The sequence below is a fragment of the Aythya ferina genome (assembly GCF_964211825.1).
Source record: "Aythya ferina genome assembly, chromosome: 2".
NCBI lineage: Eukaryota > Metazoa > Chordata > Aves > Anseriformes > Anatidae > Aythya > Aythya ferina.
Genome location: NC_140297.1, coordinates 139162436 through 139187992, shown reverse-complemented (window position 1 = coordinate 139187992; position 25557 = coordinate 139162436). Strand labels below are relative to the sequence as shown.

The following is a 25557-nucleotide window of genomic DNA, read 5'->3' as shown; positions in this document are numbered from 1 at the left end:
GCTTTTTGCAGCAGATCCCTGTTAGTGGAGAAATAAAACTCTAACCCACTTGGACTGAACAGCTGAAGATTTTTAGGAGAAGATACAGAGCTGTTGGTGGAGCTCTGTGTAGATAGTGGTGGCCTTTCCTAAAAAATGATGGTGATTGATCAAATGATTTTTTTTACTATTTTACTTTTTATGTTTTTTTACATTTATTCAGTTAAGTGACTTGTGTCTTAGCCTCCATGTAAAACAGGTGTGCACGAAAGCTTAGCAAGGATTTTCTCCCCCAGCCTACCCAGAAAAGGAGTCAGAACAATATTGTTGAGCTTACAGTTCACCAGGATACATGAGCAGTTCAGAGGATACTCAGCAAGGTAGTCAGTTTTGTTGTTGTTACAATTAAATTACGTCTTTTAAAAAACATTACCATGTATCCCCAAAAACAGTTTCTGTAATTTTTAAGGTTACTGTTCTATTTGAGGGGAAACTGCCCTCAGAGAGTAGGGGCTGACAGTTGAAGCAAAGCAGTCGAGCTGGGCCCTTTCTCATTCATATAAAAACAAGAGGAAGAGCTCAGCGAGCCACTGCCACTTTGTAATGTATTACAAAAAGAGGAAGCTGCCTGCCATCAGGGAGCTGGCAGTGCAGGTTGCGTGCTGTGTTTTGCTGGGGGAGGTGGGTTTGGTCCCTGATTTTGTTTTAGGTTTCCATTTATTGTTGGTGGCAGTTCCTCTGGAGGAAATCTGGCTGATGTTTGGGTTCTAGATGTCAACGTGTCTCCCAATATGGGGAAGTCTCAGCTGTTGTGTGATCTGATGGTGTGCCATCGATCCGAGGCGTTAATTAAGAACAGCGACCCTCGCGTCAGTTTTTCTGAACGTTCTTGGAAATTCTGTCGTTTTGCAGAGCTGGTAAATCATGGAGCAGTGCCTGTGTGAGGAACTGCAGCTCACCAAGCCCACCAATATTTCTGTGGTGGAGAGACTCCAGTACCATTAGTGAATCTGTCTCATAAGCAATCTGGCTCCTTTTCCAGGAGCTCTTTGGCGACTGTTGAACTTGGTGAGAAGGCAGAGGCAAAACCACGCATTCAGTGTAAAATAAAACCATGCACGGTTAGTGCAAATTGAGGGGTAGCTTAAGCAGTAACAAAACTCACATCTCGCTCTAGGTTTTGAATTCTTCAAGATGACTCCTGGCTTTGGCTTCCACAGGTTTGAGCACGTTAGACAATGTGTGTACCACAGCTCTAGGGGGTAGACAGCTGACTTCTAATAGATAAAAGTGGATTATTATCACTTAATACAAGCATTCCTGTTGAAAACAGAACAGTTTGGTTTTCTCAGGCTGTACCAAACAGCATGTATCACTGAAGAACTGGCTTACTGCAAAATGTCTAAAATCATTAATAAAATTATACGGTGCTTGGGCAACATCCATTTTGGGTAAATTAAGGGAAAATGTATTCTTATATTACACTTTCCGAACAGAAATTCCTCTTGCTTGGGAGAACATACTTGAATTTTTTCTTGAAGCTAACTTGCTGTCACAGTGACAAGTTATTAACAGTGAAACTTTTTTTTCCTAAGTGTGCAATGTAAAAGATAGGTTCTCAGAAGATAGCACTGCAGTTTTAGGAGCAGTCCTTTACTGAGCCAAATTAATTGAACTCCAGCAGCAGTAATTTGTAGGGCTATTCAGGACACTCCTTTTGCGATGCTTTAGTGTCTCCTTACCGAGTAATTTGAGGCCCTTCGTGACATTAGTGCCTGATGGGAGGTGCACCAGCTCCTGGGGCCATGCAGGCTTCTTTCTGCCTCACCTTCAGAAGCAATGTGAAGAGAACGGATGGAATGCTTTGGATTTTTTTTTCTAAATACACTTAATTAGGTATTCATTGCAATAAGAACGTTTTTATTCATACTGGGGATTTAAATGTAATCAGTTTGCTCATTCAGAAATTTCTAATTAAGTCGACTGTTGTAATTTTTTTTCTGAGCCTTGTTAGGAAATTTTGCAAAATCAGATTACATTTGAGGCAGGACTACATTTATTTGGGGACTGGCATTTTAAAGACGGTGCAGTTCATCTTCGTGTGCAGTTCCTATCTGGCATGTATTAGGCAGCCATGTGTAAAACAGAATCGTGTGTGTGCAAAAACCTTTTTTAATCACAAAGCTGAATCGACCCAGATGGAACCGATTCCTTGTGAATGCGTTTGTTTAGTCCACAGCCTTCAAGCATTAGGAAGGAGGATTTGTTATTGCTTTATAATTCTTTACTAAGGTTTTGTTTTAGTCTTGTGCACTTCAGTGATGAATTCTAGAACATTTCGGTGATGATAAATTCCAAATTGGAAATATTTTCAGTTAAACCTCATGATACCTGCTAATCTTCCTGCTTCCTCTCCTGAGAAGACAAGGTGGTGGAGGTTTGTTCTGCTGCCGTTAGCTGCTGTTTCGTCACCCTTGTATGAGAAGTGACAGGAAATTCTGCAGGGCTTTACCAGGCCCACACATCTGGTACGAAAACATAAACCGAAGTTTACATTTACCAGAGCATCCCGTCAAGTTTCTCAAATAGCATGCTTTGCTTCCAGGCTAATATTCTGCTGTTGATTTATGCTAGGCCTTTTTTTTTTTTTTTATTAAGCAGGATTAAGCACTCAAATACCACTTCATAAGCAAGCCGTGGTCTTTTTTATCAAGTACAAGGAGGGCTTTATGCTGTTACTGTGCTCGAGCGTCGGAGGTTTCGAAGTTATTTATGGTTTTGCTGCTTTAGGGGAGATTAACTGCAGAATGTAAAGGTGTCAGTCACATCATACAAAAATTGGGCCTGATTTTTTCCTCAACAAGGAGTGGACTATCGGAGTTGAAGAAGCACTCTCATGTCATTTATGATTTGGGTAGAAAGTGGGCGAGAAAATTGAAATTGCTGCCAAGTGGGAAGCCTAGCTTTGCAACAGCCAAGGTTTTGTAACATACTCGTTGAAGATACAGGTATGTTGGCCCTTCTTTCTCTGCAGGATTGTAAGAAATCTGTGTGTGTCTGAAATAACACTCTCCTTGCATGAAACGTTTTATGCTGTGCTGGTGAACTTTTGGTATTGGAGATGGTTGTGGGAAAGGGTGCTTGGGCCAGCGATACACCACCGCATGCTCAAAAACACCCTTAGAGCCTAGGGGAATGTGCTCTGTCTAAAATCATTCCTTATACAGATACCAGGACGTAGAAGTTAATTCCCATCTCTTCTGTGTCCAAGACAGGAAAAAAAAAGTTGTGCATTCCTGCACAGGGAAACTGGGCAGCGCTGATACATGGAGCAGAGTTTGTCCAGATAGGAAATACAAGCTATTAAAGTTTAAATATAAATTATTAACCCCTGCCAGTCCCAAAGCTGTTAATCAGGCCAGTTGTATAAACGTGAAATGACTCCTGTAGGTGCTCTGATCTTGAGTTTGATCTAACACGTGGGGGAAGAGCTGTAAAATCCAGGCTTTATAAACTGTAAAAGAAAATAAAAGAGAGGTTTTAAATTGAATTCTCTGGCTGCTGGCCATGTTTCCGTTCTCGTAGCTGAATGAGTGCACTGGTGTAGAAGGAGACCTTATATAGATGAGAAAATGTAAATCTGCATATAGCGGCCTTGTAAGAGGCTCGTACTGCTAGCCAGAACACAGCTGCACCCTTCACCCAAAATGCCAGCCTTGGTCAAGTGGGAAATCGTTTTTCATGCGAAATTTCATCTTCTGCTCAAAGGTTATCTAGTAAAATTGCTCTTCCTTCCTGTCACTTGAACTGTGTGGTGGCTTTATGGAGATTCCTTTGAAGGGTTTTCACTAGCTTATATGTGATTTTTTTTTTTTTTTTTCTTAGAGGCAACGTGAAGCTTTGCTGCCCAGCCTCCTAGATGTTTTCATTTTTTCTTACTGTTGCCTCGTGCACGATGTTCCCATCCTCTTGCATAGTCATTCCTTTTTGTTTTCCTTACTGTTTTCAAGTCATCTTTTCTGTGTCCCATAAATCCACAGCGTCGTCATACCCTCGTTATTTGAATCATCCTTAAAATAGTGTTCTGCAAAACCTAAGTCATGTTTCATAAAATGTCAATAAATCCATTCTGAAATGACATCCATCTTCCTGATACAGAAAAGGAATTAATCTTTTATGTAATATTAATCCAGAGAAACTGCATTTGTGCTTCTCTGTGGTGGGGTTTTTGAAAGCTGGTTCGTCTCCCTTCTTTCAGTTCATATCTCCAGTGTTTTATACTTTTAATATCAATTCTACCACCTGCCATCTCTTCCTAGGTGAAAGTTACTCACCTGGCTTGCATTTGTGGTAGTGATCTTATCACTTCTCTGTAATAAGTCTGTGCTACTGTTTCCAGAGGTGGGAGGATGAGTAAAAGGAGCTCTTCCCATATTACCAGACAGCAGTGCAGCACGTGAAATTAATGTGTAGGACAGGAAGATTTCAGTCAGTTCAAAAACGAGTTTGCGTTCTTGTTCAGAAACCTGAGAAATCTTCCAAATGAATTTTTAAATTTTAAAATGTATTTATTTGCCTGGCTTCCCCGACACTTTCCCCGCTTGTTCTTGCAGGTTTGTTATCTGCTCCAGAGAGAATCAGAACCATGTCCTACGTTTTCGTCAACGACTCATCCCAGACAAACGTGCCGCTGCTGCAGGCTTGCATCGATGGAGATTTTAACTATTCCAAACGCCTGCTGGAGAGTGGGTTTGACCCAAATATTCGTGACAGCCGGGGCCGGACTGGCCTTCACCTTGCTGCAGCCAGAGGAAACGTAGACATCTGTCAACTCCTGCACAAATTCGGGGCTGACCTGCTAGCCACCGATTATCAGGGTAACACAGCCCTGCACCTGTGTGGGCACGTGGACACCATCCAGTTCCTGGTTTCTAATGGACTTAAAATTGATATTTGGTAAGTCGCTTTTCTCTTCTTTTTTTTTTTAAACAGCATATATTTTATAATATGTGTTCTGTTCCCAAAGCACTGTGTACAAAACTGCTGTGGCTGCGATGCTCTATGCAGTGCAATTCAATTTTTTTGGAAGATATCACTTAATGAAGACACAAAATAAAAAGGCAGGCAAACAATGAGAGGCCATTCCTGCTGGCCAAGCGAAGCAAATAAAAATAGCAGCTGCTGGTGTGGGCTGCTGTGTCTAATTCTGACTCAGTGATGACATTGCTATCCTGGTTTGGCCAGACAGCCAGGTGTGGGTGGTTGGCACCAAAGAAGAAAATCGCATCGACTGCTTGAAAAGAATTTTCTCCGCCGCAGTTCTATTGTTTCAACTGTTGCACTGTATACGACAAAGAAAATACAGTGGATGTGTACCAGTTCATTCCCATACCCCCTGGTGACAATGCTTCCTTTCAGTGGTTTCAAACCCTCAAAATGTGTGACTCAACCCTCCTTTTAAATATTGTTCTTTTTAAATATTGTATTTTCTTGCCTTCTGGCTTCCAGCAGCTGGCGGATGCCGGTGCTCAGATGCAAGCTCTCCAGCTACAAAACAGCGAGCTGTTTCACTGCACTAACTGAATTATTTTGTTTGTGGAACTTTCTGCATATTTACAGGGCATGCAAAAAAGTTTGTGAAACTTCAGAACCTTTGAGTTTTTTTTTTTTTATCTGTTCCCTTTTCACTTGTCCCTCATTAGTGCTTTCAGCTAGTTATTGGCAGACCAGATTCTTCATGGGTTGTGTTTTGTTTGTTTTTTTTTTCTTGCTTCGAGCAACTCTGGTGAAAATCCCTAGTCTGAATGCAGCTCTGGTCCTAGTCAGTATTTAAAAGAAGCAGAGGGACCATCTGTATTTTATTTCATTTTTGCCTCATGTCCTCATACCCACATGGAAAAAGGAGCTATGAAGAAACAGATTGCACAATTCCTTCTTGAAATCAAGCTTAATCTCCAGCATTGCCATAAATCCATGCTTTTTGTTACAATACCCAGGGTTTGCAATTAAATTAGAGTACTAGGAATTTTGCTTTTATTTGGAGGAAAAGGAGTTGTGCTATTTCAAACCTAAATATACCAATACTCTTCTATAGTCAATTATGGTATCACTTTTATAGATGGAAATGACAGAAAATAGTTCTGGGTAGTGAATTTTACACTTTGTGTTATGTGATCTTGCTACAAAATTCGTGTTTTAAGATTTTCTTTTCTTCTCGTGCCCATTCGTGGCATTACTTTAGCAATCACCAAGGTGCAACACCGCTTGTCCTTGCAAAACGAAGGGGTGTAAATAAAGATGTAATTAGACTGCTGGAATCTTTAGAGGAGCAAGAGGTGAAGGGATTCAACAGAGGAGCTCACTCAAAGCTGGAAACGATGCAGACTGCTGAAAGTGAAAGGTATTTACAAAACAAAGAGAATTATTGGAAATGATGTATGTGTATAATATATTTTTACTAATGTGCTTATTGCTCTGAAATTTTTATGATTCAGCTTGCTTGCTTGTTCCTGAGAACAGGTAATACCAAATTTGTCCTGGTATTATCAGATCAAATCTTAGAATCTAGCAAAATCTCTTTAGATAGGTCAAATGTAAGGGGAAATAAAGGACTTTTTCTAATCGAAATTCTCATTTTATGGTGGATTTTTTTTTTTTAAATTAACTCATTTTCTGTTACAGACACAAATATATTATATTCTGCCATTTATCATGAAGCCAAAGGGAAAATGGGGTGAAATGTGAAATGCCAGTATCACACACTGGCCTAACATGCTTTCGGTAAGATGGTCTGGTGCGAGGTGTCCCTGCCCATGGCAGGGGGGTGGAACCAGGTGGATTTTAAGGTCCCTTCCCACCTAACCCATTCTGTGATTTGGATGAGACTTGCTAGTTTCAGAGAGACTGATTCTCTCACAAAAACCCTTGAATTGCTGATGAACACGACAGAACGTGGGACTGAGCTTAAACATGCAGCAGTACTCTCCAGTACTGCTTTTTTCATATATCTGAAAGAAGATAGCAACGTTGTTTTGAATACTTGCTCTCATGCTGAATTTATTTAAATTTATGGTTTTTAATACTGTCTGGTAATGGTGATGAATTACAACCACTGGGGTTTTATATCAGAAAAAACACGGAGTTCTGTCTCATTGGGTTTGTTCCATTTGCGTCAAAACGTGCGTAGCCTTCACTGCAGGGGAAAATAAAGCTATCTGGACGGGGTTGTTATCTAAGTGGAGCAAACAGAAGAGTTGAAACCAACAAATTTACAGAAATCATGCAAAATACTCCCTGAGAGCAGAGTGGAAGATCTTTCCCACTCATCAGGTCACCCCGCTCGTCAGAGAGATTGCTTTGAGCCCTGAAACACAAAACTTAATAGTGTCCAAAGTCTGTTTATGTGAAGTATTGGATGTTCTGCAGATTCTTTCTAACTTCCTAAATTTTGCTGAAAGCTCTTTGTCAGACGGGCTGCCACCCCAATACACACGGACTGAAGCTCAGCCCCATGAAAATGACCCTTTTTGATAGTGTCCCTTTAATGAAGGGAGCTTCCTTTCTGTTATTTGACCTTCATAAATGTTACATTGTTTAGCTTGGCAAGGAAGTCAGCAATGCTCCTTGGGGAGAGGCACACAGACATATAAACAGTGCGCTACCCAGCTTGTTTGTGAACATGTTTAAAATGTCTGAAATATATTATATTTAGCATAACAAACAACAGATGCCTACAGCAGCACAAGCAAGTGAGCTTGTGGCTGTTTGCTCTGTAAATAAATAATGCCTTTGGAGCAGTTGTCTTTTCAGACCTCCACAGTTTCACTCCTCCCCCTTTGTATTTTTTTTTTCTTCCACGTTTTAGCTAAATTTCGTTAAGATGAATGACTTCTGACCTCTCTCCCCAATCTTTGGATTGTATATGACCCCATAGAAAATAAATACTCTTCCTGAAAACCGTCAGCTTTCCTTTTGAAGAGCGGTGTCTGATTTAAGCTTTCTGCTTCTTATCTCACACGGTTGCTGCAGATCTGGAAGCAGGGGCCCAAAGTAGGTTCCCAAATGGGATTTCTTTTCTCTGCCAGGAGGCAGAGCTCTCCCCCTGTGGCCCAGCAGAGGTGACCTGTCCCTCTGCACAGCCCAGCGTGCCCACAAGTGCAGCCAAAGGTGAATTTCCACGTTGTGTTGGGAACAGGAGCAGCAACCTGCACTACGTGGCACAAGCTCTTCTGTAGGACGCATCCCTGCGGCACCATTTCTCAAGGAGATGTAATTTGTCATAAGGAAAATATCTTGAATATCATTGCTTTTAATTGGGCTGCTATACAAAATACCAAAGCGTTTTCTCTCAACCCTTTTCTATTTAATGAGCAAGCATGTGACCTTTTCACTTAAATCACATTGCACCTTTATTTAACCTTTCTGTGGTTACGTATTAACTAGTTAGTGCTTAATGAGTGAGTAGTGCTGTTTTCACCAGTGGCTGTCTTCTGTTGAACCCTTTGTTTTGCTTGGGAAATCAGAATGTGCAAGGAAGATGACTAAGTCCTGCAGCTATGGACAAGCTAAAATAGCTTTAGAGCAAAGTAAATATTTTAAAAGCAAAAAAGGCAAGCTGTTTAACAGGCAATTTCTGAAATTTTCTGCCCATGATGCTGCAATACTTCAGTAAGCTAGGGGAGTTCAGGCTAATTACTCATCTATGCCCATGCTTCTTAAGAAGAAAAAAGACGTGGCATGACATTTTTCTGTGGTGCAAGCTTAAAAGAGAGATTCATAACTGAGACCTTTTTCTGCTAACTCATTTGTCAATTGTCACCAAAACCAATAGCATTTATGCAACTAGTTTTGATTTGCAAATTGGTTTTCCCTGCAATGTTTTCTTCTCATATTGCTGGAGGAGATGCCTAGGAATCTGGTAACTGAAAGCAATTAGAAGGGGGGGAAAATGTTTTTCTTTTCTGCTTACCTTCTGCTTTGACATCACCGGGTGTGCAGGCAGTTTCACCATTTCCTCTCTGTGCTTGTCAGAGCATGATCCTGTAAACACTGGTGTGTGCAGTCTCACTCAAGCGAGAAGTAGTGGGGCTGTGCAGATGGCTAAAAATCTGCATAACTGAAATCAAGTGATGAGAACGCTTTCCTGTTCTTACTGAGGTCTCTCATACACCAACAGAGGGATAGTTTCCTACTATAAACCCCTCGTGAAACCAGCGAGATAGAGAGGAGGATAGAAGGAGCCACGCAGTGTTTGAGGCAACTTGCATTTTTTTTTCTAACGGTGCTTCATGGTCAATCTATCATTCTAATTTTTCTCACTTGAAAGTGAGAGTTTCACTCCCTAATTTATATAAAATTTAATATAAAAAAAAAAGTCTGACAATTTAAGGGGCCTGAAGGATTGAGAGTGGCATGCTAAGGCAGCAGAGCAGCTGCTGAGTGCCATGGGGCAGAAAAACTACAGCGATGCTGATTTAGCTCAACAATCAGAAAGTTTCTGATTTTTTTATGTAAATGGATTGTTTTCTCTATTTTTAAGCTAGAGAAGAGGCCTCTAACAAAGAAATGCAGGAGAGCAATAAAGATCTCCACGTAGTTCAGGATCTAAATTATACCGGTCGTAGTTTCCATTTTGTTCGGCAGAGTTTACTTTTAAATTGCAATTTGTTTTTATTAACGAGAGCTGTGCCCCTTGAGGTTTTAGCTCACGCTCCATTAAATTTTACAAAGCCGTGCTGAGCAGGAGTTCCGCTGACTGACTTCTGAAGGCTCCTAGGTGGCAAGGCTGCAAGCTCAGAGCAGTTGTACAGATACAAGTAGCACTCTCCTTACGCCAGTTAATAAACCATCCTTTCAATTAACTTCAGTTTAGAGTTAGGAGCCTTTTCCTGATCTGCTTTTGTCTTGATTTAGCCGAGGCAATGTGGTAAATCTGCAGGTGGGTTTAGTTTTTAATTTAGAGTGTTTCAGTTGCTCTGAGTAGGATTACTGTCATACTTAAAGGTGAATTCTTTTGCTCTGATGTATTTTTAACTTTAATCCTTTGTAGTGCGATGGAAAGCCATTCCCTCCTTAATCCAAACCTACAGCAAGGGGAAGGAGTTCTTTCCAGTTTCCGCACGACATGGCAAGAGTTCGTGGAAGACCTGGGCTTCTGGAGGGTGCTGCTCCTGATCATTGTCATTGCCCTGCTGTCTCTTGGAATAGCATACTACGTTAGCGGGGTGCTTCCTTTTGTAGAAAATCAGCCTGAACTGGTGCACTGAAGCAAATGAAAAGGAGCGCACTGCTCTTTTCCCCGTTGTCGTCTCATTTTGAACATCTCGGAGTCTTTCTCTCGGTGCAGGCAGTGGCAGCTGTGCATACGGTTTTCCTTTTATACTTAGCATTAACCCCTTTGGAAGAGGAATTAATTCATTTCAAGTAAAACACTAAATTCGAAAGCATTCCTAACCTACCTCTGACTTAACTTGCAAGCAAGATGTAGAGGTAATCCTCTCTGTTGATAAAATACTACAATTAGAAAGGGTCTTTCATAATGCATATTAAATTCCGGAGCATGAAAAATGTAACCTAGCACAGAACCAAGTTTGATTTGTAATCCGTATGAAGAGAGGTAAATCTCTTCTTGCGTAATCTTGGGTGTGCTGGAGTTGAAAGAAAAATGCTCTTAAAGGTCCCCTAGAAATCGGAATAAAATAATAATGCATTCTGATATATAGACAGTAATAAGCCCTGTGTTTGTAGTTCTTTCAGCGCTTCCCCTAGTTCCATATCTGCTCGTTTATAAGAAAAAGAATGAGAAATAGTTCAAACCTTATTACATCTTTAATGTATAGCTCACTCCTTTATTTATTAGGTTAGCGTAGTGTTTCTTCCCCAGATTAAATTGATGTTGTTAATATCTGTCTGAAGTAATTTTAGTAGAACAAAGCTGGTTGTAGTGCTTTGGAAGTAAAATTGTTTCAGCCTCTAGGGTGAAAATTTTGCCTTTTTGCTGGAATATTACTAAGCAAACCTTTATTTGTAAGGGTGGATACAAAGTGATGTTGGTGTTCTGCTCTGTATATACTAATTCTGTAAGACCACTGTATTTGTGAAATGTGTCATGAAGGATAACCCTTTTTCCTCCACAAGGACCACATTGCACCATAAAATTGAATCATTTTCACATTTGTGGAAAGGACCTGATTGACTGGAATTCCTTTCTAGAATTACTTTCTATTTCAGTTGTTTTCAGACATCACTTACACGTTTATAAAGTACTTTGAGTATGCAGAATAAAAATATTTAAAACGTTTATATTTAGGAATATTATATGAAATGAGATCCTATCCCATTCTGTACTTAAGCTGTGAAATCCTGTGTTTATAAGTAACCTAGGGACATGAAACACTCTTTCATGAAGGCTAGGATGGATGGTAATACACAGTAGTTGCAGGTTTTTCAAAGAAAGCAGATTCTCTCCTTCCAGGCTGATTAGCTATCTAACTCCCTTAGTTGCTATTGCATTGAAAATCCCCCTGGATTTGAATTCTGCAAAACTAATGATTTTTTTTTTTAACCTAACCACTCCAAAATTGTTGCTAAATAGCATCAAACATTTATAAAGTTATAATTGCAATCAGTTTTGCTAGAATTAATTACATCTCTCTGTTCTGCTACCATGTACGTTTTTCTTTCTTGTGCATGGGTTTGAGTGAAGAGGATTGTTGTCTGCTTTGCTGTGTGACAGGGGCTTCACTAACGTGGGCCCCATTCTAAATTGCATCTGAATAATTCTTGATCTCATTTCTTTAGCGAGACATTAATGAAACAATACTTCCCTAGCAGCTGGGAAGCCTCTTAAAATAAACAACAACAAAACAGAGCCTACTCTTCTTCTGAATATTTCAATTATTGTACATATGTTTGTGAACAGAAATAAAAACTCATATCTAAAATACAGTTACTTTTCTGGATAAGTACACTTCTGTTTATGATGCTCTGTATCCTGAATAATTGCTGTCTTTCAATATGTATTCTCTGTGTAATTTGTAATTGTATTCTCAGTATGGGTGAATGCCAGAAATAAATACATGTAGTAAATATGTTTTGGTTTATCATTACATTACGTTGTAATCCTATTTTACTGAGGATTTTTTGATGGTTTGCACTGATAATAAGCATTTCAGAAGCAGGGAGGTTCTGCCCCAGAGAAATGGAAGCACACTATTGGCCTGAATGAGGTTTTAGAGCACAGTTTCTTCAGATTTGCCTGCTTTATTTTCAGTGTTGTTTTTGCACCACTCTATCTCTCATCTAAGATTTCAAGTATCGAACATATCATCTAAAGGCCCCTTGAGATTTAAGACTACCTATGAGGGAGGGTGCGAAATAAAACCAAGAAAAGCAATCTTGATGGTAATGACTGCTACTCTGAAATACCGATGTGATAAACATCTGGCTAAAAGAGAATTTTGTTCTGTATATACCTCTGTTACTGAAAAAAAAGGACAGCCATACCTTTTAATATGTCTATAACAGCTTCCTTTTCACAGGTTGATAGTAAAGAATGAATCCTGTACACTAGGTTTCAAGGAATGCAATCTGTCTTTCTCACAGGACCAGAAAGAGGACCTTAACTTACTTCCTCCTGAAGTTGTCATAGGGAGTTTCACAGTTTCTGCATAACGACAGGAATCAGTTTAGATTGTCTGCAGGTCAGTAAGATTTCCTTTATTGTTTATTATTATATCCAGATACCTCGATCAAGGAAGCCCGTTTTGGTGGGCACTTTCCAGATACAAAACAGTTTCTTCGCTCAGGGTGTTCTCACACTAAAACAGCAGAAGGAAGTAAGAAAAAAAAAATCAATCACGGAGTGATTAAGTGATTTTTTTACAGTGTTGCAAGACAAGTTGGTGAGCAAGATAAAGTCAACTGGAGTGCAAAGTGGAAGCAGTATGACTACTGCACAGTATTTCATAGTAGACATGCTCTGGCACTATGAGGTGTATCAGCACAAAAAGCTCAGAGGAGGAACGTGGTTTCATTTTGAAGTATCGAAACAGAAGACCTACGAAGTTCCTGGGTCTGCAGCTGATCTGGAGATTGAGTTTTGCGTTGGTCAGCTAATCTCTCAGCCTGGTTTTCATTTCTTGAGTAAGGAGAAACGATCAACTCACCAGTGTATTGTAGAGGGGCTCGTTAGCTAGGTAGCTCTTTTTCTAACCAGAATATTTCTGGTCATAAGATGTCAGAGAAATGCAAATTAAGTAATTTGCTCAGAAATTCAGTAACGTTGTTGTGTAATACTGTCTCTTATATTCAGAATTTCCAAGTCTAGCAGATACTTAAAATTAACATGCACTTTAACCTTAACCTGGAAATAAAGCATCTTAAAGGCTGTGATTGGATCTGCTTAGATGCAATTGCCTCATGATACCCAAAGTTGCCTTTTAACAGAACTGATTTCTTCCTCAGCTGACACACAAGGTAATTTCTGAAGCCAGTTGTTTCTGACATTGTTCCTGTTTCTGAAGCCAGCTCTTTGTTAAATTGTCACTTGATTCGCATTTGAATTGGTGATTAAAATAAGTCTTAAATTATCTGAGAATTCTTACGTTAGAAAGCTTTTCCGTCGTTCTGTTTTCTTCCATTTCAACATTAATCTTTGTTAATTGGTTACTTGGGAAACACTTCGTGAAATTCAGTAAGCGATCCATAATCTTGCAGAAATCGTTGCCAGTTGTTACTGCATTTCTTATTCCTTACGTTGGGACTGTCTAGAAGAATTCAAGCACTGCACATTATAATAACCCCGAGTTCTCTGTAAACATGGTAAGTGCCAAAATACTCTTGAATCATCATAAATCTCAAAACTCTTAATATTATAAAAATTGTTTATGGTGACAGGAGAGATAATTCTGTACAAACACTTGCAGGTGGTATGATACATGCATTGTCTTAAAAGTATTAGAGTATTTCAGCTGAATTAGTGCTTCCTGGCATCTTTTGTGCAGAGATGAAAAAAACTTCAAAGACAGACACTTAAAATATACATTAGTGGGAAACAAATGCAATTTATTGGTAGTTCTTTACTGTTTGTTGCTGAGCGAAGTGTTCCCAGGGTCATGCTGCCAGTGAAATCCGAGATGAAAACTCAAAGTCTCAGATTGACAGTGAGATTACCTGGTGCAGTCTGTGCTCTTACGCAAAGCAGAGCTGGTGCTCTGATGTTGCAGCTGAGGCAGTTTGTGTGCAGAACCCTGAAAAATCTCTACTGTAGGTATTCAGAGTTTGTAAACCACTAAGCTAAGCATTAAACAACCATTATTACCTAATGGCTGTGATGAGACAATTATTGTTCTTCATTAGTGCCAAGGGTATCGGAAATCTATTGGAAATTGCCAGAACTGAAAAGGAAAAATCAGAATTTCTGCTGAAATCAAAGTGTGAGCACGTCACTCCTGTGTCTGCCAGTGCCGTGTTCTTTCAGTTTGCGATTTTAAGCTACCTGCTGGGTAAAAATGAGGAGACGTTTGGAGCAGAATTTGTTGTGTGGCATGGTTTGCAGAAAATAGGAGGGAAATGCAATGAGCCAGGACAGCAGCAGGGGAGGCAGAGCAGGGTGATGCCGTTATGAATCACGGCTTAGGAGCCAATCCCAGTGCCTGTAAGAAGTGCAAGGAGGGAGCAGCAATAGCCTCTTAGCAGGGAGAAGGATTTCACCGGCTTGTGATTGCCCCGTTTCATAGTCCTGCAACCCGAGCTGGCCCTTCTTGACTTTCAGTGTCTGCAGCGCTGCTATTTCAGACAACTGCATGTTTGAATGTGTGCCTGCATTAACAGCTGCTCGCGGGGAAGCCGTGCTGGTTCCTCTTATAGAAGAATCCTTCTGCACATAGGTTATCAGCCGTTTAACCAACTGTGGGCAGAAGCTCCTTGTAAAACACTATTTCTGCTCTGTTAAATTATGATTATCTAAATATCAGAAGGCAGAAATGCTGATGAAGGATCAAGTACATGTAAAAATATCTCATTTTCCATTGCAAAGAAAAAAAAAAACAAGAATAGATAACATTCTCTTAATGCAAAGCAAGAAGAAAATCGTAGTAAATTTGTTATGACCTGCAGAAGGTGAAATTCTCATTAAGCCACCTTCCCTAGTAAGAGGACTTTTTCAGGTAACATTATAACCTCTGGCAGGTAAGTTTTCTCGTTGAAAGTGGCACGGTGTGAAGGCAGTAATGCCTAAAGGTTGCTAAAAATGCTTAAACAGGCATGAAGGCAGCTGTAGCGGCTTAATGAAGCATACGCATTGAAACAGAACTAAATAATAAAGATAGCTGGCTTCTGGGAGGCCGTGTGAAGTGCTGTGTGCTCTTCCCCATATCGTTGTCTCCTTGCAGGCTGAGTGCTGGCCTTGCCTGTTTGGTAGAGACACTGAGGTCTGGAGACACCCATAGGTCTAAGCCGTCAAGAACAGCTTCTGTAGGGAGCACAAATAAAAATGAAGTATCTTACTAAAAATCACGTCAGCCTGCGTGGGGACTACTCCGTCCTGCCAGACGTTTTGTTACAGAACTGGAGGTTTTCCCATTTATGGTGCTGGTTCGAGGCCTTGTGGCAGCTGATGAACACCAGTGGCTAACGTGGGGCTTGAACTGAAGGCTGTTTCCAAAAATTTTTAATTACAGTAGAAGTCCGGGCTTTTTTCTTTGTTTCAAAGTTCAAGGAACTTTTATTTAATCTAATGTTTGCTAGAATTATAGCCTGCAAATGTACTCAGATAATGAGCATGTGTGTGTCCATGCTCTGTGCGCTCCTGTGCCAAAATGAGGTTTCAGATCAGCGAGCGAGGCCTCCAGTGAGATCAGCTTGGAATAAGTCTAATTTAAGGAATTCTGGTTTTTGTCATCTTTCATCAGATTGCTGTTTAATCAAACATCAGCTTGCTTTTTATTCATTGCACTGACTTCCTAACCTATTTTCTTGGTCCCCACATACAGTTTTGGGAAGTGTAGATCCTGTTACCTGCCTCACAAAGTGGTGCTTCACTGACCAAGCTCCATTAGTTTGACAGTAAGTGAATCCTTCAGTTTCACAACATGAGTCAGTTCTCCTTGTTTTTTTTTAGAGTTATGCTGTCTGATTTACAAAGTGATCAACTCTTGCTGGTATGGTACAATTTGTTTAGCTAAGGACTCGGTTTGCTTGTCCAGATTTTACGTGAAATGCAAGAATGGTTGGGGATCTGTTGGTGTTGGGTTTAACTGGTCCTCCAGAATACCTCTGCGGGTGGAGCAGACAGCCTGAAGTTTAAAAGGAGATCTGGCAATAATGCTGGAGGGGTGTCTATTCCTTACATTTTTGGGCTTTCCAGGATCCTGGGAATAGCGTTTGGAGTCACTCTGCCGGAAGGACAGTATCTTTGTAGAAGATCTTGGCCTTTATGTATGTTTTGAAATTCAAAGGTAAAAAGTTTAGAAAGCTCTTTTCTTCCTCCAGGCAGCAAGCTGTGCTTCAAGAGAACAGTTAGGAATAAGTTAGGCCCATCCTTTACATGTATTTTTAAGCCAGAAAAGCAATCTAGCAACTAGTCAGATTTAAGGCTTAGCTCAAGTCAAGGTACGAGGCCACAGACTTTGTTTCTCGCCTACACCCAGCCACCTCCAGCTTTGTTCCTGGTGTGCTCTCCTGCCCCTGCACTAGTGCTAGCACGCATCTGACCCCAGGGTCCTGGCTCAGGAGCTGTGCCAGCCAGCCCTACCAGAAAGTTACTCCCACTCCCCCAGCATTCTTCCCAATTCTGCTCCTCCCCGTTGTTTCATCTCCTGCCCTCCACTCCATGCTTCTGTGGTGTTTCACCGAGGCTGGAGATGACCCCATTTCTTTTTTTTTGCCAGGAATTCTGTTCGTAAAACACATTTCCTCCCCAAAACATCTCGCCGTGCCCATTGCTTATGGTACTCTCTTCCATCCTACTGGAACCATGCTACTCTACCAGGTGTCCCCATTTGTCTGTGCTGTGGCGGGGAAGATTTCCCATTTTGAAGAGCGGGTTATCGGTCAGCTCCAGTTCACAGCTGGCACTAGCACTCGTGTTTTTCACTTACACTTTCCTGTAATAATGCCGCAAGAAGCTAACCTTGCTGTATGAGCCTCGGTTTCAGTTTTACTTCCTTTCTCTGGTGATATATTTGATTCTTTTGGTACCTTCACTAAACCAAACTAAGTCGTGTGGACACTGGAACAAGCTCCCCGGGGTAGTGGTCACAGCACCAAGCCCATGAGAGTTAGAAGCATTGGACAGTGCTCTTAGATATTTACTTTAATTTTTAGGTCATCTTGTGTGGAGCCGGGAGTTGTACTCAGTAATCCTTGTTCCTTTCAACTCGAGATGTTCTGTTCTATTTAAGAAGCATTCTCCAAAAGTTTACTAACTCAGGATCTGAGGTTCGATGCAGCTTTGTGGCACGTGAAGGCAGAATGCTGAAAGTAATGGATCAAAAAAAGTAAGGGGAAAGAATCGGAGAGAGAGATTAGCAACTTCCTTAGAAACTGCAGATATTTCTGAGGAAAACTGGGCAGACGTGGACATACTCCAGGCAAGAAGAACAGTTTCGGGGAAAATGTTTTCGTTTTCATTCTTCCAGACACAGATATCTAAGTGTCATTTTACCAGAGCTCTTGAAATGAGAAAAACATTCCCAGTTTTGTAACAAGAAGCATATGCAGAGCTGGAGCTTTTCCTCTTGACTAAAACTGATAAGATTTTTATTGGGAACATTATTTGTAACATCATTTAAGATGTTTATTTGTACTGGGGCTTGGAAGTCTGCATTTCTGCAATGCTGCTGTGTAGCACAAGCAGTGTCTGGTTCTGACTTGACGCACGGAGTAAGTTTAGAATGTCAGGTTCTAAATTAAGCATCAGAATATGTGATTTCTGCATCTATTTTTTATATTTGGGTATTGGATTGGGTGCTTTTTCAGCTGCTTGACTTTACCCAAAGCCAAGTTCAAGTAAGGCCGTTCAATTCTTTATTCCCTGCTTTCTGTTTTTTTGCTTGCTGATACTTTTTTGTCGCTTGAATCTCAGCCTCTCCCGATGCACAAGAAGGATTGTTGTCAGTACTTAAATTAGAATCTGCCAGCAATCCCAGGTCGGGATTTATTCCATGACTTCAGTTATGCAAGCGTGAATTGGATACAGCCAGGGGAGGGGATGTGGAGCGGGCTGTTCGCAGCTTAATCTCTGTGTGTTAGGGCCTCTGCAATCCCATTCTGGTTGTGCAGAGCATTGTGTCAGGTGGGACAGCTCTCTTCTCTTCACCTAGAAAAGGAAACGGACTTTTTATGGCTGGAAACCCCTTACAGAATGGAAATGAACTCTATTCCCACTACAAAGCCGGATGCCAGGCAGTCTGGTTATAGTATTGTCACGTACTCAGCACTTTATTTCACGCTCATCTTGGTTACTGTCTGACTCGAAAGGTCTTTGAAACTGGGGGTCAGTTGTTCCATTTAATTTTCTCAGGTTACTGAAAATATGTCACCTTAGGAGAAGTTAACATTTAAATTGATGATTTGTACATACAAATTGCTCCAAAACTGAGGAGCAGCCATATGTAACATAGCAGAGTAGCGTAGAAATAGTCTCCCAGAAGGTGGGATAGCAGCATCACTGCTGATTTCTTACAGTCTTGTGGTTGCCAGGATCTCTATGGAAGAGAACAGTCCTGGATTCTATGAATATTAAAGCTATCTTGCGATAAATCTCAATAAACTTCCTTTGAAATCGCAGATATATTCCATTTTCTTTCTTCTGGCAATCTCACGGCATAAAGCTGTTATGTCTGACTTGCAGTTTTGCTCGAAGCACTGTCAGCAAAATCTCCCTTGTGTTATTCTTGCACTCCTGACTAACTCCTAGCTAACCTGCTGGTGAGTGTGACAACTTAAACGGATGATGGCTCGCGGTTTTTGAATGGCAGAAAACGTTTGTTTCTTTATCTGTACCTTTTGTTCCTTAGATTCCTCTTGTCCCTGAAGAGTTTGCTGGAAATATGCGTTCCGCAGTAAGTCAGCATGGCCTGCTGGATGGAGCAGGAGGCAGATTGGGGAGTTATAAAGCCAAGCAATTGCTTGCTGTGTGGCCTTAGAAAACCTGCTTAACCTCTCCTTCCCCACCAATAAAATCAGCATAACTTATAAATCTTTGAGTGATGTTGTCATTAATACGTGTAAAGCTCCGAAACTGGTCGCTTGCAGGCTTTTTTACGTGAATTGTGTTAATTGCACCCAATATGTGCTACGCGTAATCTAATGACAAAGGCATGTATATTCCTTGATATGTCATTTATTAACCTAATTGTTGCTTCCTGTTATTTCCTCGGCACCCTCAGGCACGCATGAATTGCAGACAAAAGCTTTGATCTGTCATCACTCACCAGCTGAGACTCCTGCACCCGTGCATGAAGTCCCATTGGGTTCAGTGGCTGTGGGCAAGAGCAGCTGATGCCCAGAGATGATTGAGATTCGTTATCGTGGTGAAGTACTGAAGACCTCCCTGTTTTCATCAAGATGTAATGGAAATGGAAGAAGACAAAAATACAGAAGCCGAGCCAGGTGTCTGGAGTTTCCTGACGTTTTTAAGAAACACATTCTTGAGGTCAGTGCCTCTGGCTTGGCTTCAGAGTCAGCAGAGTAGGAAGGATTATGACCACGGCACTTCCCTTTCTTCTTTCTGGTGGATGTAGGGGCTCTCACATTTCCCTGCTGAGCAGGGAATCAGTTTTCATTCTGGAAACAAGTCTGGCAGCAACAGGATGTAAGAGCTACAGCCTCAGAGCTTTGGAAAGTCTTCAGTGACATTTCACTACCCCTAGCACATCATTTAACGACAGCGCTTGATGGCCAGGTCCTAAATCCAGCACCCAGTCGCAGAAGTCAGGCCAGATGTTGCACCTGTGTGTGCATGAAGCTAGGGGAGAGCTCTCCAGCCATGTCTTGGACGAGCTGTGGAGTTACTTTGCTCAGAGTGCTCCGATCCCACAGCTATTCAAATCTCCCCAGGGTGATGATTAACTTTTAAAAGGGGGCTTCTTTCTTTACTGCAGCATTTCCAAGTCTTACTTATTCTGCTCCCTGGATTGCCGGTCCAGGCACTCACCCAGGATCGTGTCTCAAAGGTCTCGTTCAGTTCTCACCTGGCCCTTGCCTGCACCAGGTCCTGTGCAATACGGGTTGGTGCCAAACATCCTCACAGCCATGGAGGAGGGAAATAGTTTGTGGTTATCCAGAAAGAAGAGATCGGGGAAATTCAGGAGGCAGGGGGAGCAAAAGCAATCAAGAAACAACTCCCAAAACAAGAGGGAGGAAGAGTAAAGGGAACACAAAAGAGAAAAGGGAACACAAGGTCCTGATGGCAGGTCGTGCTTGATGAGGCTTTATTTTGGCTGGACAAGTCCTCTGTGTGTGGTGGTAAAATTATTAATATTTATGATTCGGGATGTCTGACTAAGAAATTTATGCTAGCTAAAAGAACATTCCTTCCCTCTAAAAGCAAACATGCTGTGATTGTTAGGGAGATTGCCTTGATTTTGGTGGAGCTTTTCATGCAACATCAGAGACGAGTCTCGCATGGAAGCAGGCTGAAGAGTGTTCTCAGAGCTACAAGAGCTGTAAGCAGCCAGGCTTGGAGCTCCTGCGTAAGCTTTGTTGTTTCTGTTTTCTTTTGTGTTGTGCTTCATAAAATGTCCTTTACCACAGATTTTATTGCACTGGCTTGGGGAAAGGTCAAGTGTGAACAACCTGGACATCTCTCGTCGGGTGTTTATGTCTTAGCCTCCACTGGCCCCATGGACCACTCAGTGATGTCACTTCTTGATTGTTAAATTTAAAAATAGAGAAATTTTTCTCTCTCCAATCAAAGGCTCATCTTCATTTAGAGCAGTTGAGTCCTTTGCATTCCCTTACTTGGCCGCCTGCTCGTCTTTCATGAGGATAAACATAGAGTTTGAGGGAATTTCCCAGGTGGAAACTCCCTGTTCTTTATGAGAACGCTGTGTGCGATGGTAACTGTCTGCAACAGCCACTTCACTTTGCTTTCAGGCCAGTATCCTTTTTAATTAGCTTCATTGTCTTTCTTGGGAGGAGAAGAAGGCTGAGAAGAGGACTTACCGGCCCCTTATTAGTTGTCCAGATTCCAACCTCACTTTCCCCGCCGTAAATCCAGAGTACCTCCACTGAAGCTTTGACATGACTCCAGCTTTGGGCTCTGAAATTGCCACTCCTCATCGTCACGAGGCCCATGGTGCACCCAGATATCCGGCACAGATTGACAGTGCTGTTCAATAAACAAACCCATTCCTTTCCCTTTCCAGCTGCATGAATTGCGGGCAATTCTCCAGCGATCCACAGTCCAGAAAAATATTTTGGGATATGAGCTGCTCATTAGTTCATCGGAGAGATTTCCATGCTTTAGCTGGGCAGCTAACTCAGAACAAGTAACTTATTCAGGGGGTTTTGTCTTTCCTCTTCCATGAATATAAATATCTGGGTGTAATTAATGATAGAAACACAAAAGGCCGGGAATCCTGAATGACAGTTACTCTGAATGGGGAAGAGATTGGTAACCTTACATTGCTTAAATCCTGTCCGTGGCAGACTATAGCTTCTTAAAACCCATTAAAAGTGTAGATTCCTCTTCTAAAGACAAGATTAACATTTTTTTTTTTAATCACCAAATTCTCTTCCAGGACTTTGTACAAGCTGTAAACCAACAAATTTCTGTGCAGTCACAGATCACAAGCTCCGGCAGATTTTTATCTGAGCCACCCAGCTGCACAGCCCGTGTCAAAGACCAACTCCTGCGCTCTGCCAAGACTAGGTTGCTGGGTTTGATTTTTTTTTATTATTATTTTTAATGAGCCAGTTCTAAAATGAGGTAATTGCCTGCTTTTGCAAGCCTAGATGATAGAGACACTGCTTTGGTTGAACTATAGTGATGAACAGACTGAGCCATTCCAGAAGCTCTTTCAGTTTAGGTCACTCAGCTCTGCAACTGCAAAATAAATTTAGGTTTTGGAAGGGATGAATCTAAAGTTTAATAATCTCTATTCTTTTCTAAGCAATTTTAAGAAAAATTACCATAACAAGTGCACGGTGCAGGTCTACAGCCTGTTCCCTCAGCCCTTGCAGGCACAGGTACTGATGTGCTGGAATTCAGCAGCAGTGCTTGCGTTCCTAAAAACTGCCTGCAAAAAAAAAGTGCAAAATCATTCTTAATGCATGGAGCTTGGCTGCTTGGTGAGGATGGCTAAATTAAATATTGATTAAAATGCTCTGCGTGCAACACCTTTAGCTTTAAACACTGCATGTGTTTCCTTTGTATTGCAAAAATTAAGGTGTCCAGGAGGTTTAATAATGGGCTGGTTTGAGGACCAAGTCCTGGAAGGAGGAAAATTCTTCAGAGTAGTGTGTTGGAAAGCAAATGAAGGTACAGCCAGCTCTCCTTAGGGCTGGGAGGGTGGGTCAGCCATCTCCGCAGAGCAGAAAGCAGAAAGTCTAAATGAACTAGACCAGATGCATCCTTCTGTATTTACATGAAGTAGAAGGCCGTACAATTCAGGGAAGGATTAATAACTGCCTCACTGGGAACAATGAATTCAGATTCTTTGAAAAATAAAATAAAAATTCAGTTCTGTAATTCCCTCACCCCACTCTAATGGCACCCTGCCTCATGAGTTTTCAGTGACTTTGTCTCTACTTTCTGTGCTCATTGATCATTTATATTACTCTGAAGGCCCTTCTGTGAGAAAATGATCTTATCCTGAAAGTGTACTTCATGTGTATTAAACAGGGAAAACATAAATTCTGAGCTGTTTGCTTAATTTATCTGCCAGGTATCTTTTCTCCACCGAGCACAAAGGCCAGCGCAGACTCTGTAAATCACAGAGTAGTTTCAGAAAGGCTGATGTGCATGAGATTATCATCACAACAGTCTTCCAGAGGCCTTGCAAGTACTGGGTTCTTGAGAGGAAATGGCTCCCATTCTAGCTAGTGGCAAGAGAGCTTGAGGTTTGACCTTTTTTTTTCTTTAAGAACTTTTCCCATCCCCCTTTTTCGGGGATCTTTATAGTTACTGTGAAAACAAAGATGTAACAGGTATGAAGGGAGCTTTGTAACACCGAGACAGCGGGGTGTGTGAAAACAAGATTTTGTGAGGAGGTGGTGTTCACGTGCATGACTGTATGTTCGAGAGAAATACGAGTCAGATACAGAAAGGATGTAAACATGGACGTGAGTAGACTAAACCTGGCTGGTGTGTGCTGAGAAAGGAAGCCAGGAAAAAGGAAGTAAAGCATGGAAAATTGGGCCAATTCTGTCAAAGTCAGATTAGGCAAACAGGAAGCGAACAGACTCGGCGTTGATGGGGTTACTCCGGATTTAAATACCTGTTTAACTGAAAGCAGTGACTCCACACTTCTCTGTGTTCTCCTGGTTCTTTCCTTTGTACAACGTCTTCCCAGCACTGTAACGTGTCTGATTCACCATTTCTCAAAGTTAAATCACCTGCAGCTCAGCGATCCCCAGCTACGAGCTGGACCAGTTTGTGTCGTTCAGACATCCCCGAGTGTTAATCCCCGCAGGACGCTAGAGATGAGATTGGTGATGGCCAAGCTCGGTAATAATAACAGTGATAAACGTTGTGTGTCTTTGATAGGAGGTGCACCAGGAAGTGAATTGTTTCCGGAGAGATACCAGCTGACACCAGGTGCCCAAGCCACAGTTTGCAGAAGGCAGCAAGGTATTTGCTGTAGAGAGCACTGGGCCTAACGAGACATGACGCTCCTCATGCTACACAGAATGAAAAGCTCAGACAACAAAGCTGACCTCAGTATTCCTCATTCTTCTAAAAGCATGCACATGCAGCACTGTGCTGTATGGACAATTTTCATTTTCTGCCCCAAAAGTTACTTCGGCCTGTTTGTGGCATTAACTTACAACCAACTTGGGGATTTCTTCCAAAGCATGCCCTTCATTTTTGGCTTATATTTTTAAAACATCACCAAAATGTTAGCAATAGTATTAAATAACAGCCATCACTTGCACTATGCAGCCCTCAAGTACAAGGTTTGCTCTGAGGGTTGTCACCACACAGTATGCCATGACCCTCTCAGGTCTTTCTGTCCCAATGGCAAAAGCAAGGAACTCTTTCCCACCCTAAGATACACCCCCTGGTGCATACTGCAAAGCCGTATTTTACAAAGCTTTCATTCTGTGTGGGCTTTTATGACCAGCCACATCCCCATCATCCCCGAGTGCATTCTAGTAACGCCTCGGGCGCTGTGTCTAGCGTCTGTCCAGTAGGGTTGGTTCTCCCCCTGTTGCCATGTTGCTTTACAATTGAGCTATTCAAAAAAAAAAAAAAGAAGGCTTTCTAGGCAGTGTTTCCTGCTATTTTTCCTCAAACTTCCCTTCTTCAGATAACGCCCGTCTTCATTCAGATAGCCAAAGCAACTTAGCAGGCTACTCAGTTGCTTTGACACTTGCAGTTGCTGTGTGGGAAGATACAGACTTCTTTTGGCTCAAAATAGCTCTTCTGTGAACTTGTTTGCTGTGGCCTTTTCCTGCCTCCTCAGACCTCAAGTAGTTCCCCGAGTTGGGTTGTTGGAAAGCTGTCACTAAGCTCAGCGGAGCCTTCTCAGTAAGTTTTCCTCAGTTTCTTTGCAAAAAGCATTCTCTCTTTGAGTGCAATTTTTCCATCGCCCTCCCTCTGTCCGGCTCTGCTAGGAATGGATCAGTTGGGAAAGAAAAGACCCCGATCCTAAGGGGAAGGGGTGCTAGGGGGAGGCTCAGCCCCACTGGAAGCTGTCGCTTCTCACATGAAACCAGCTGATTGAGAGGGACCTAAAATAAATGCTTTTCGTGCCATCCCATGAAAACAGTTGAGATTTTAGAGTTTTTGCATTCTTCTCGTAGGTCAACACCGAGGCCTTTCTGGGTTTTGTCTGGTTTGGGTTTTGTTTTTTCTAAAAGGACGTGAGAAAAGATGAGCTGCTTGTCTGGTGATCAACCATTAATTGAACCTGAACTTGGAATTCTTTCATCTAAGAGGGGCCTGATCTTCAGACCAGAAGGTGCTGACCTCCCTCCACTTTTCCTGGCACAGTGTATATTTATCAGGAGACAAGTATCTCCAAAAAGGGAAAATGAGACATTTTTTGTGGGGAAAATAACGTAGTTGGAATTGTCTGACCAGGTCTACGTGGTCCCCACGGTGTGGAACCACACAGCACATTTAGAACAAAAAGAAAAATCTCACTCAAATTGCAGCTGCTGAATTTCTGAAAGAGAAGGAAGTTGTGAAGACACAGCGAGTTACTGAGGCTGGAAGCTGAGCGGTATCTTGAGATTAACACCTCTGAAATGTGAAATGCATCCCTAGGGAGATCAGCTTTTGTGTCTCATGCAGTAATGATTGCCCTTGAGCTGACCAGTGACTTCCCACATTAAAAAGCAAGAAGAGTTCAGGCTTTCAGCTCATGTGGTCCATCTTGTGACTGCGGTGTTTTAATGTGTGGCAGG

At 41.7% G+C, this 25557-nt stretch overlaps 1 protein-coding gene and 2 long non-coding RNA genes across 4 annotated transcripts in view; 1 reads left to right on the top strand and 2 right to left on the bottom strand.

Moving 5' to 3' along the window:
* The window catches only part of LOC311432311, a 14287-nt gene extending 4266 nt beyond the window's left edge, over positions 1-10021 (bottom strand). Inside the window, exon 1 of the long non-coding RNA XR_014689973.1 lies at positions 8948-10021. This is a non-coding gene — a long non-coding RNA (uncharacterized lncRNA). The remainder of the gene's footprint in view (positions 1-8947) is intronic.
* The window catches only part of ANKRD46 (ankyrin repeat domain 46), an 18082-nt gene extending 6014 nt beyond the window's left edge, over positions 1-12068 (top strand). Inside the window, exons 3-6 of one of the 2 annotated variants that reach the window (XM_084510572.1) lie at positions 2844-2987; positions 4593-4935; positions 6221-6379; positions 10028-12068. In XM_084510572.1, coding sequence (XP_084366698.1) covers positions 4625-4935; positions 6221-6379; positions 10028-10244 — 687 coding nt within the window. In that variant the 5' untranslated portion in view covers positions 2844-2987; positions 4593-4624 and the 3' untranslated portion in view covers positions 10245-12068. The remainder of the gene's footprint in view (positions 1-2843; positions 2988-4592; positions 4936-6220; positions 6380-10027) is intronic. The other variant, XM_084510571.1, reaches the window with a different exon arrangement.
* On the bottom strand, positions 11686-25557 carry LOC311432307. The gene is made up of 3 exons (XR_014689967.1): positions 23424-25557; positions 22117-22223; positions 11686-18298 (listed from the first exon to the last, which is right to left on the bottom strand). It is a non-coding gene; the product is annotated as an uncharacterized lncRNA (long non-coding RNA).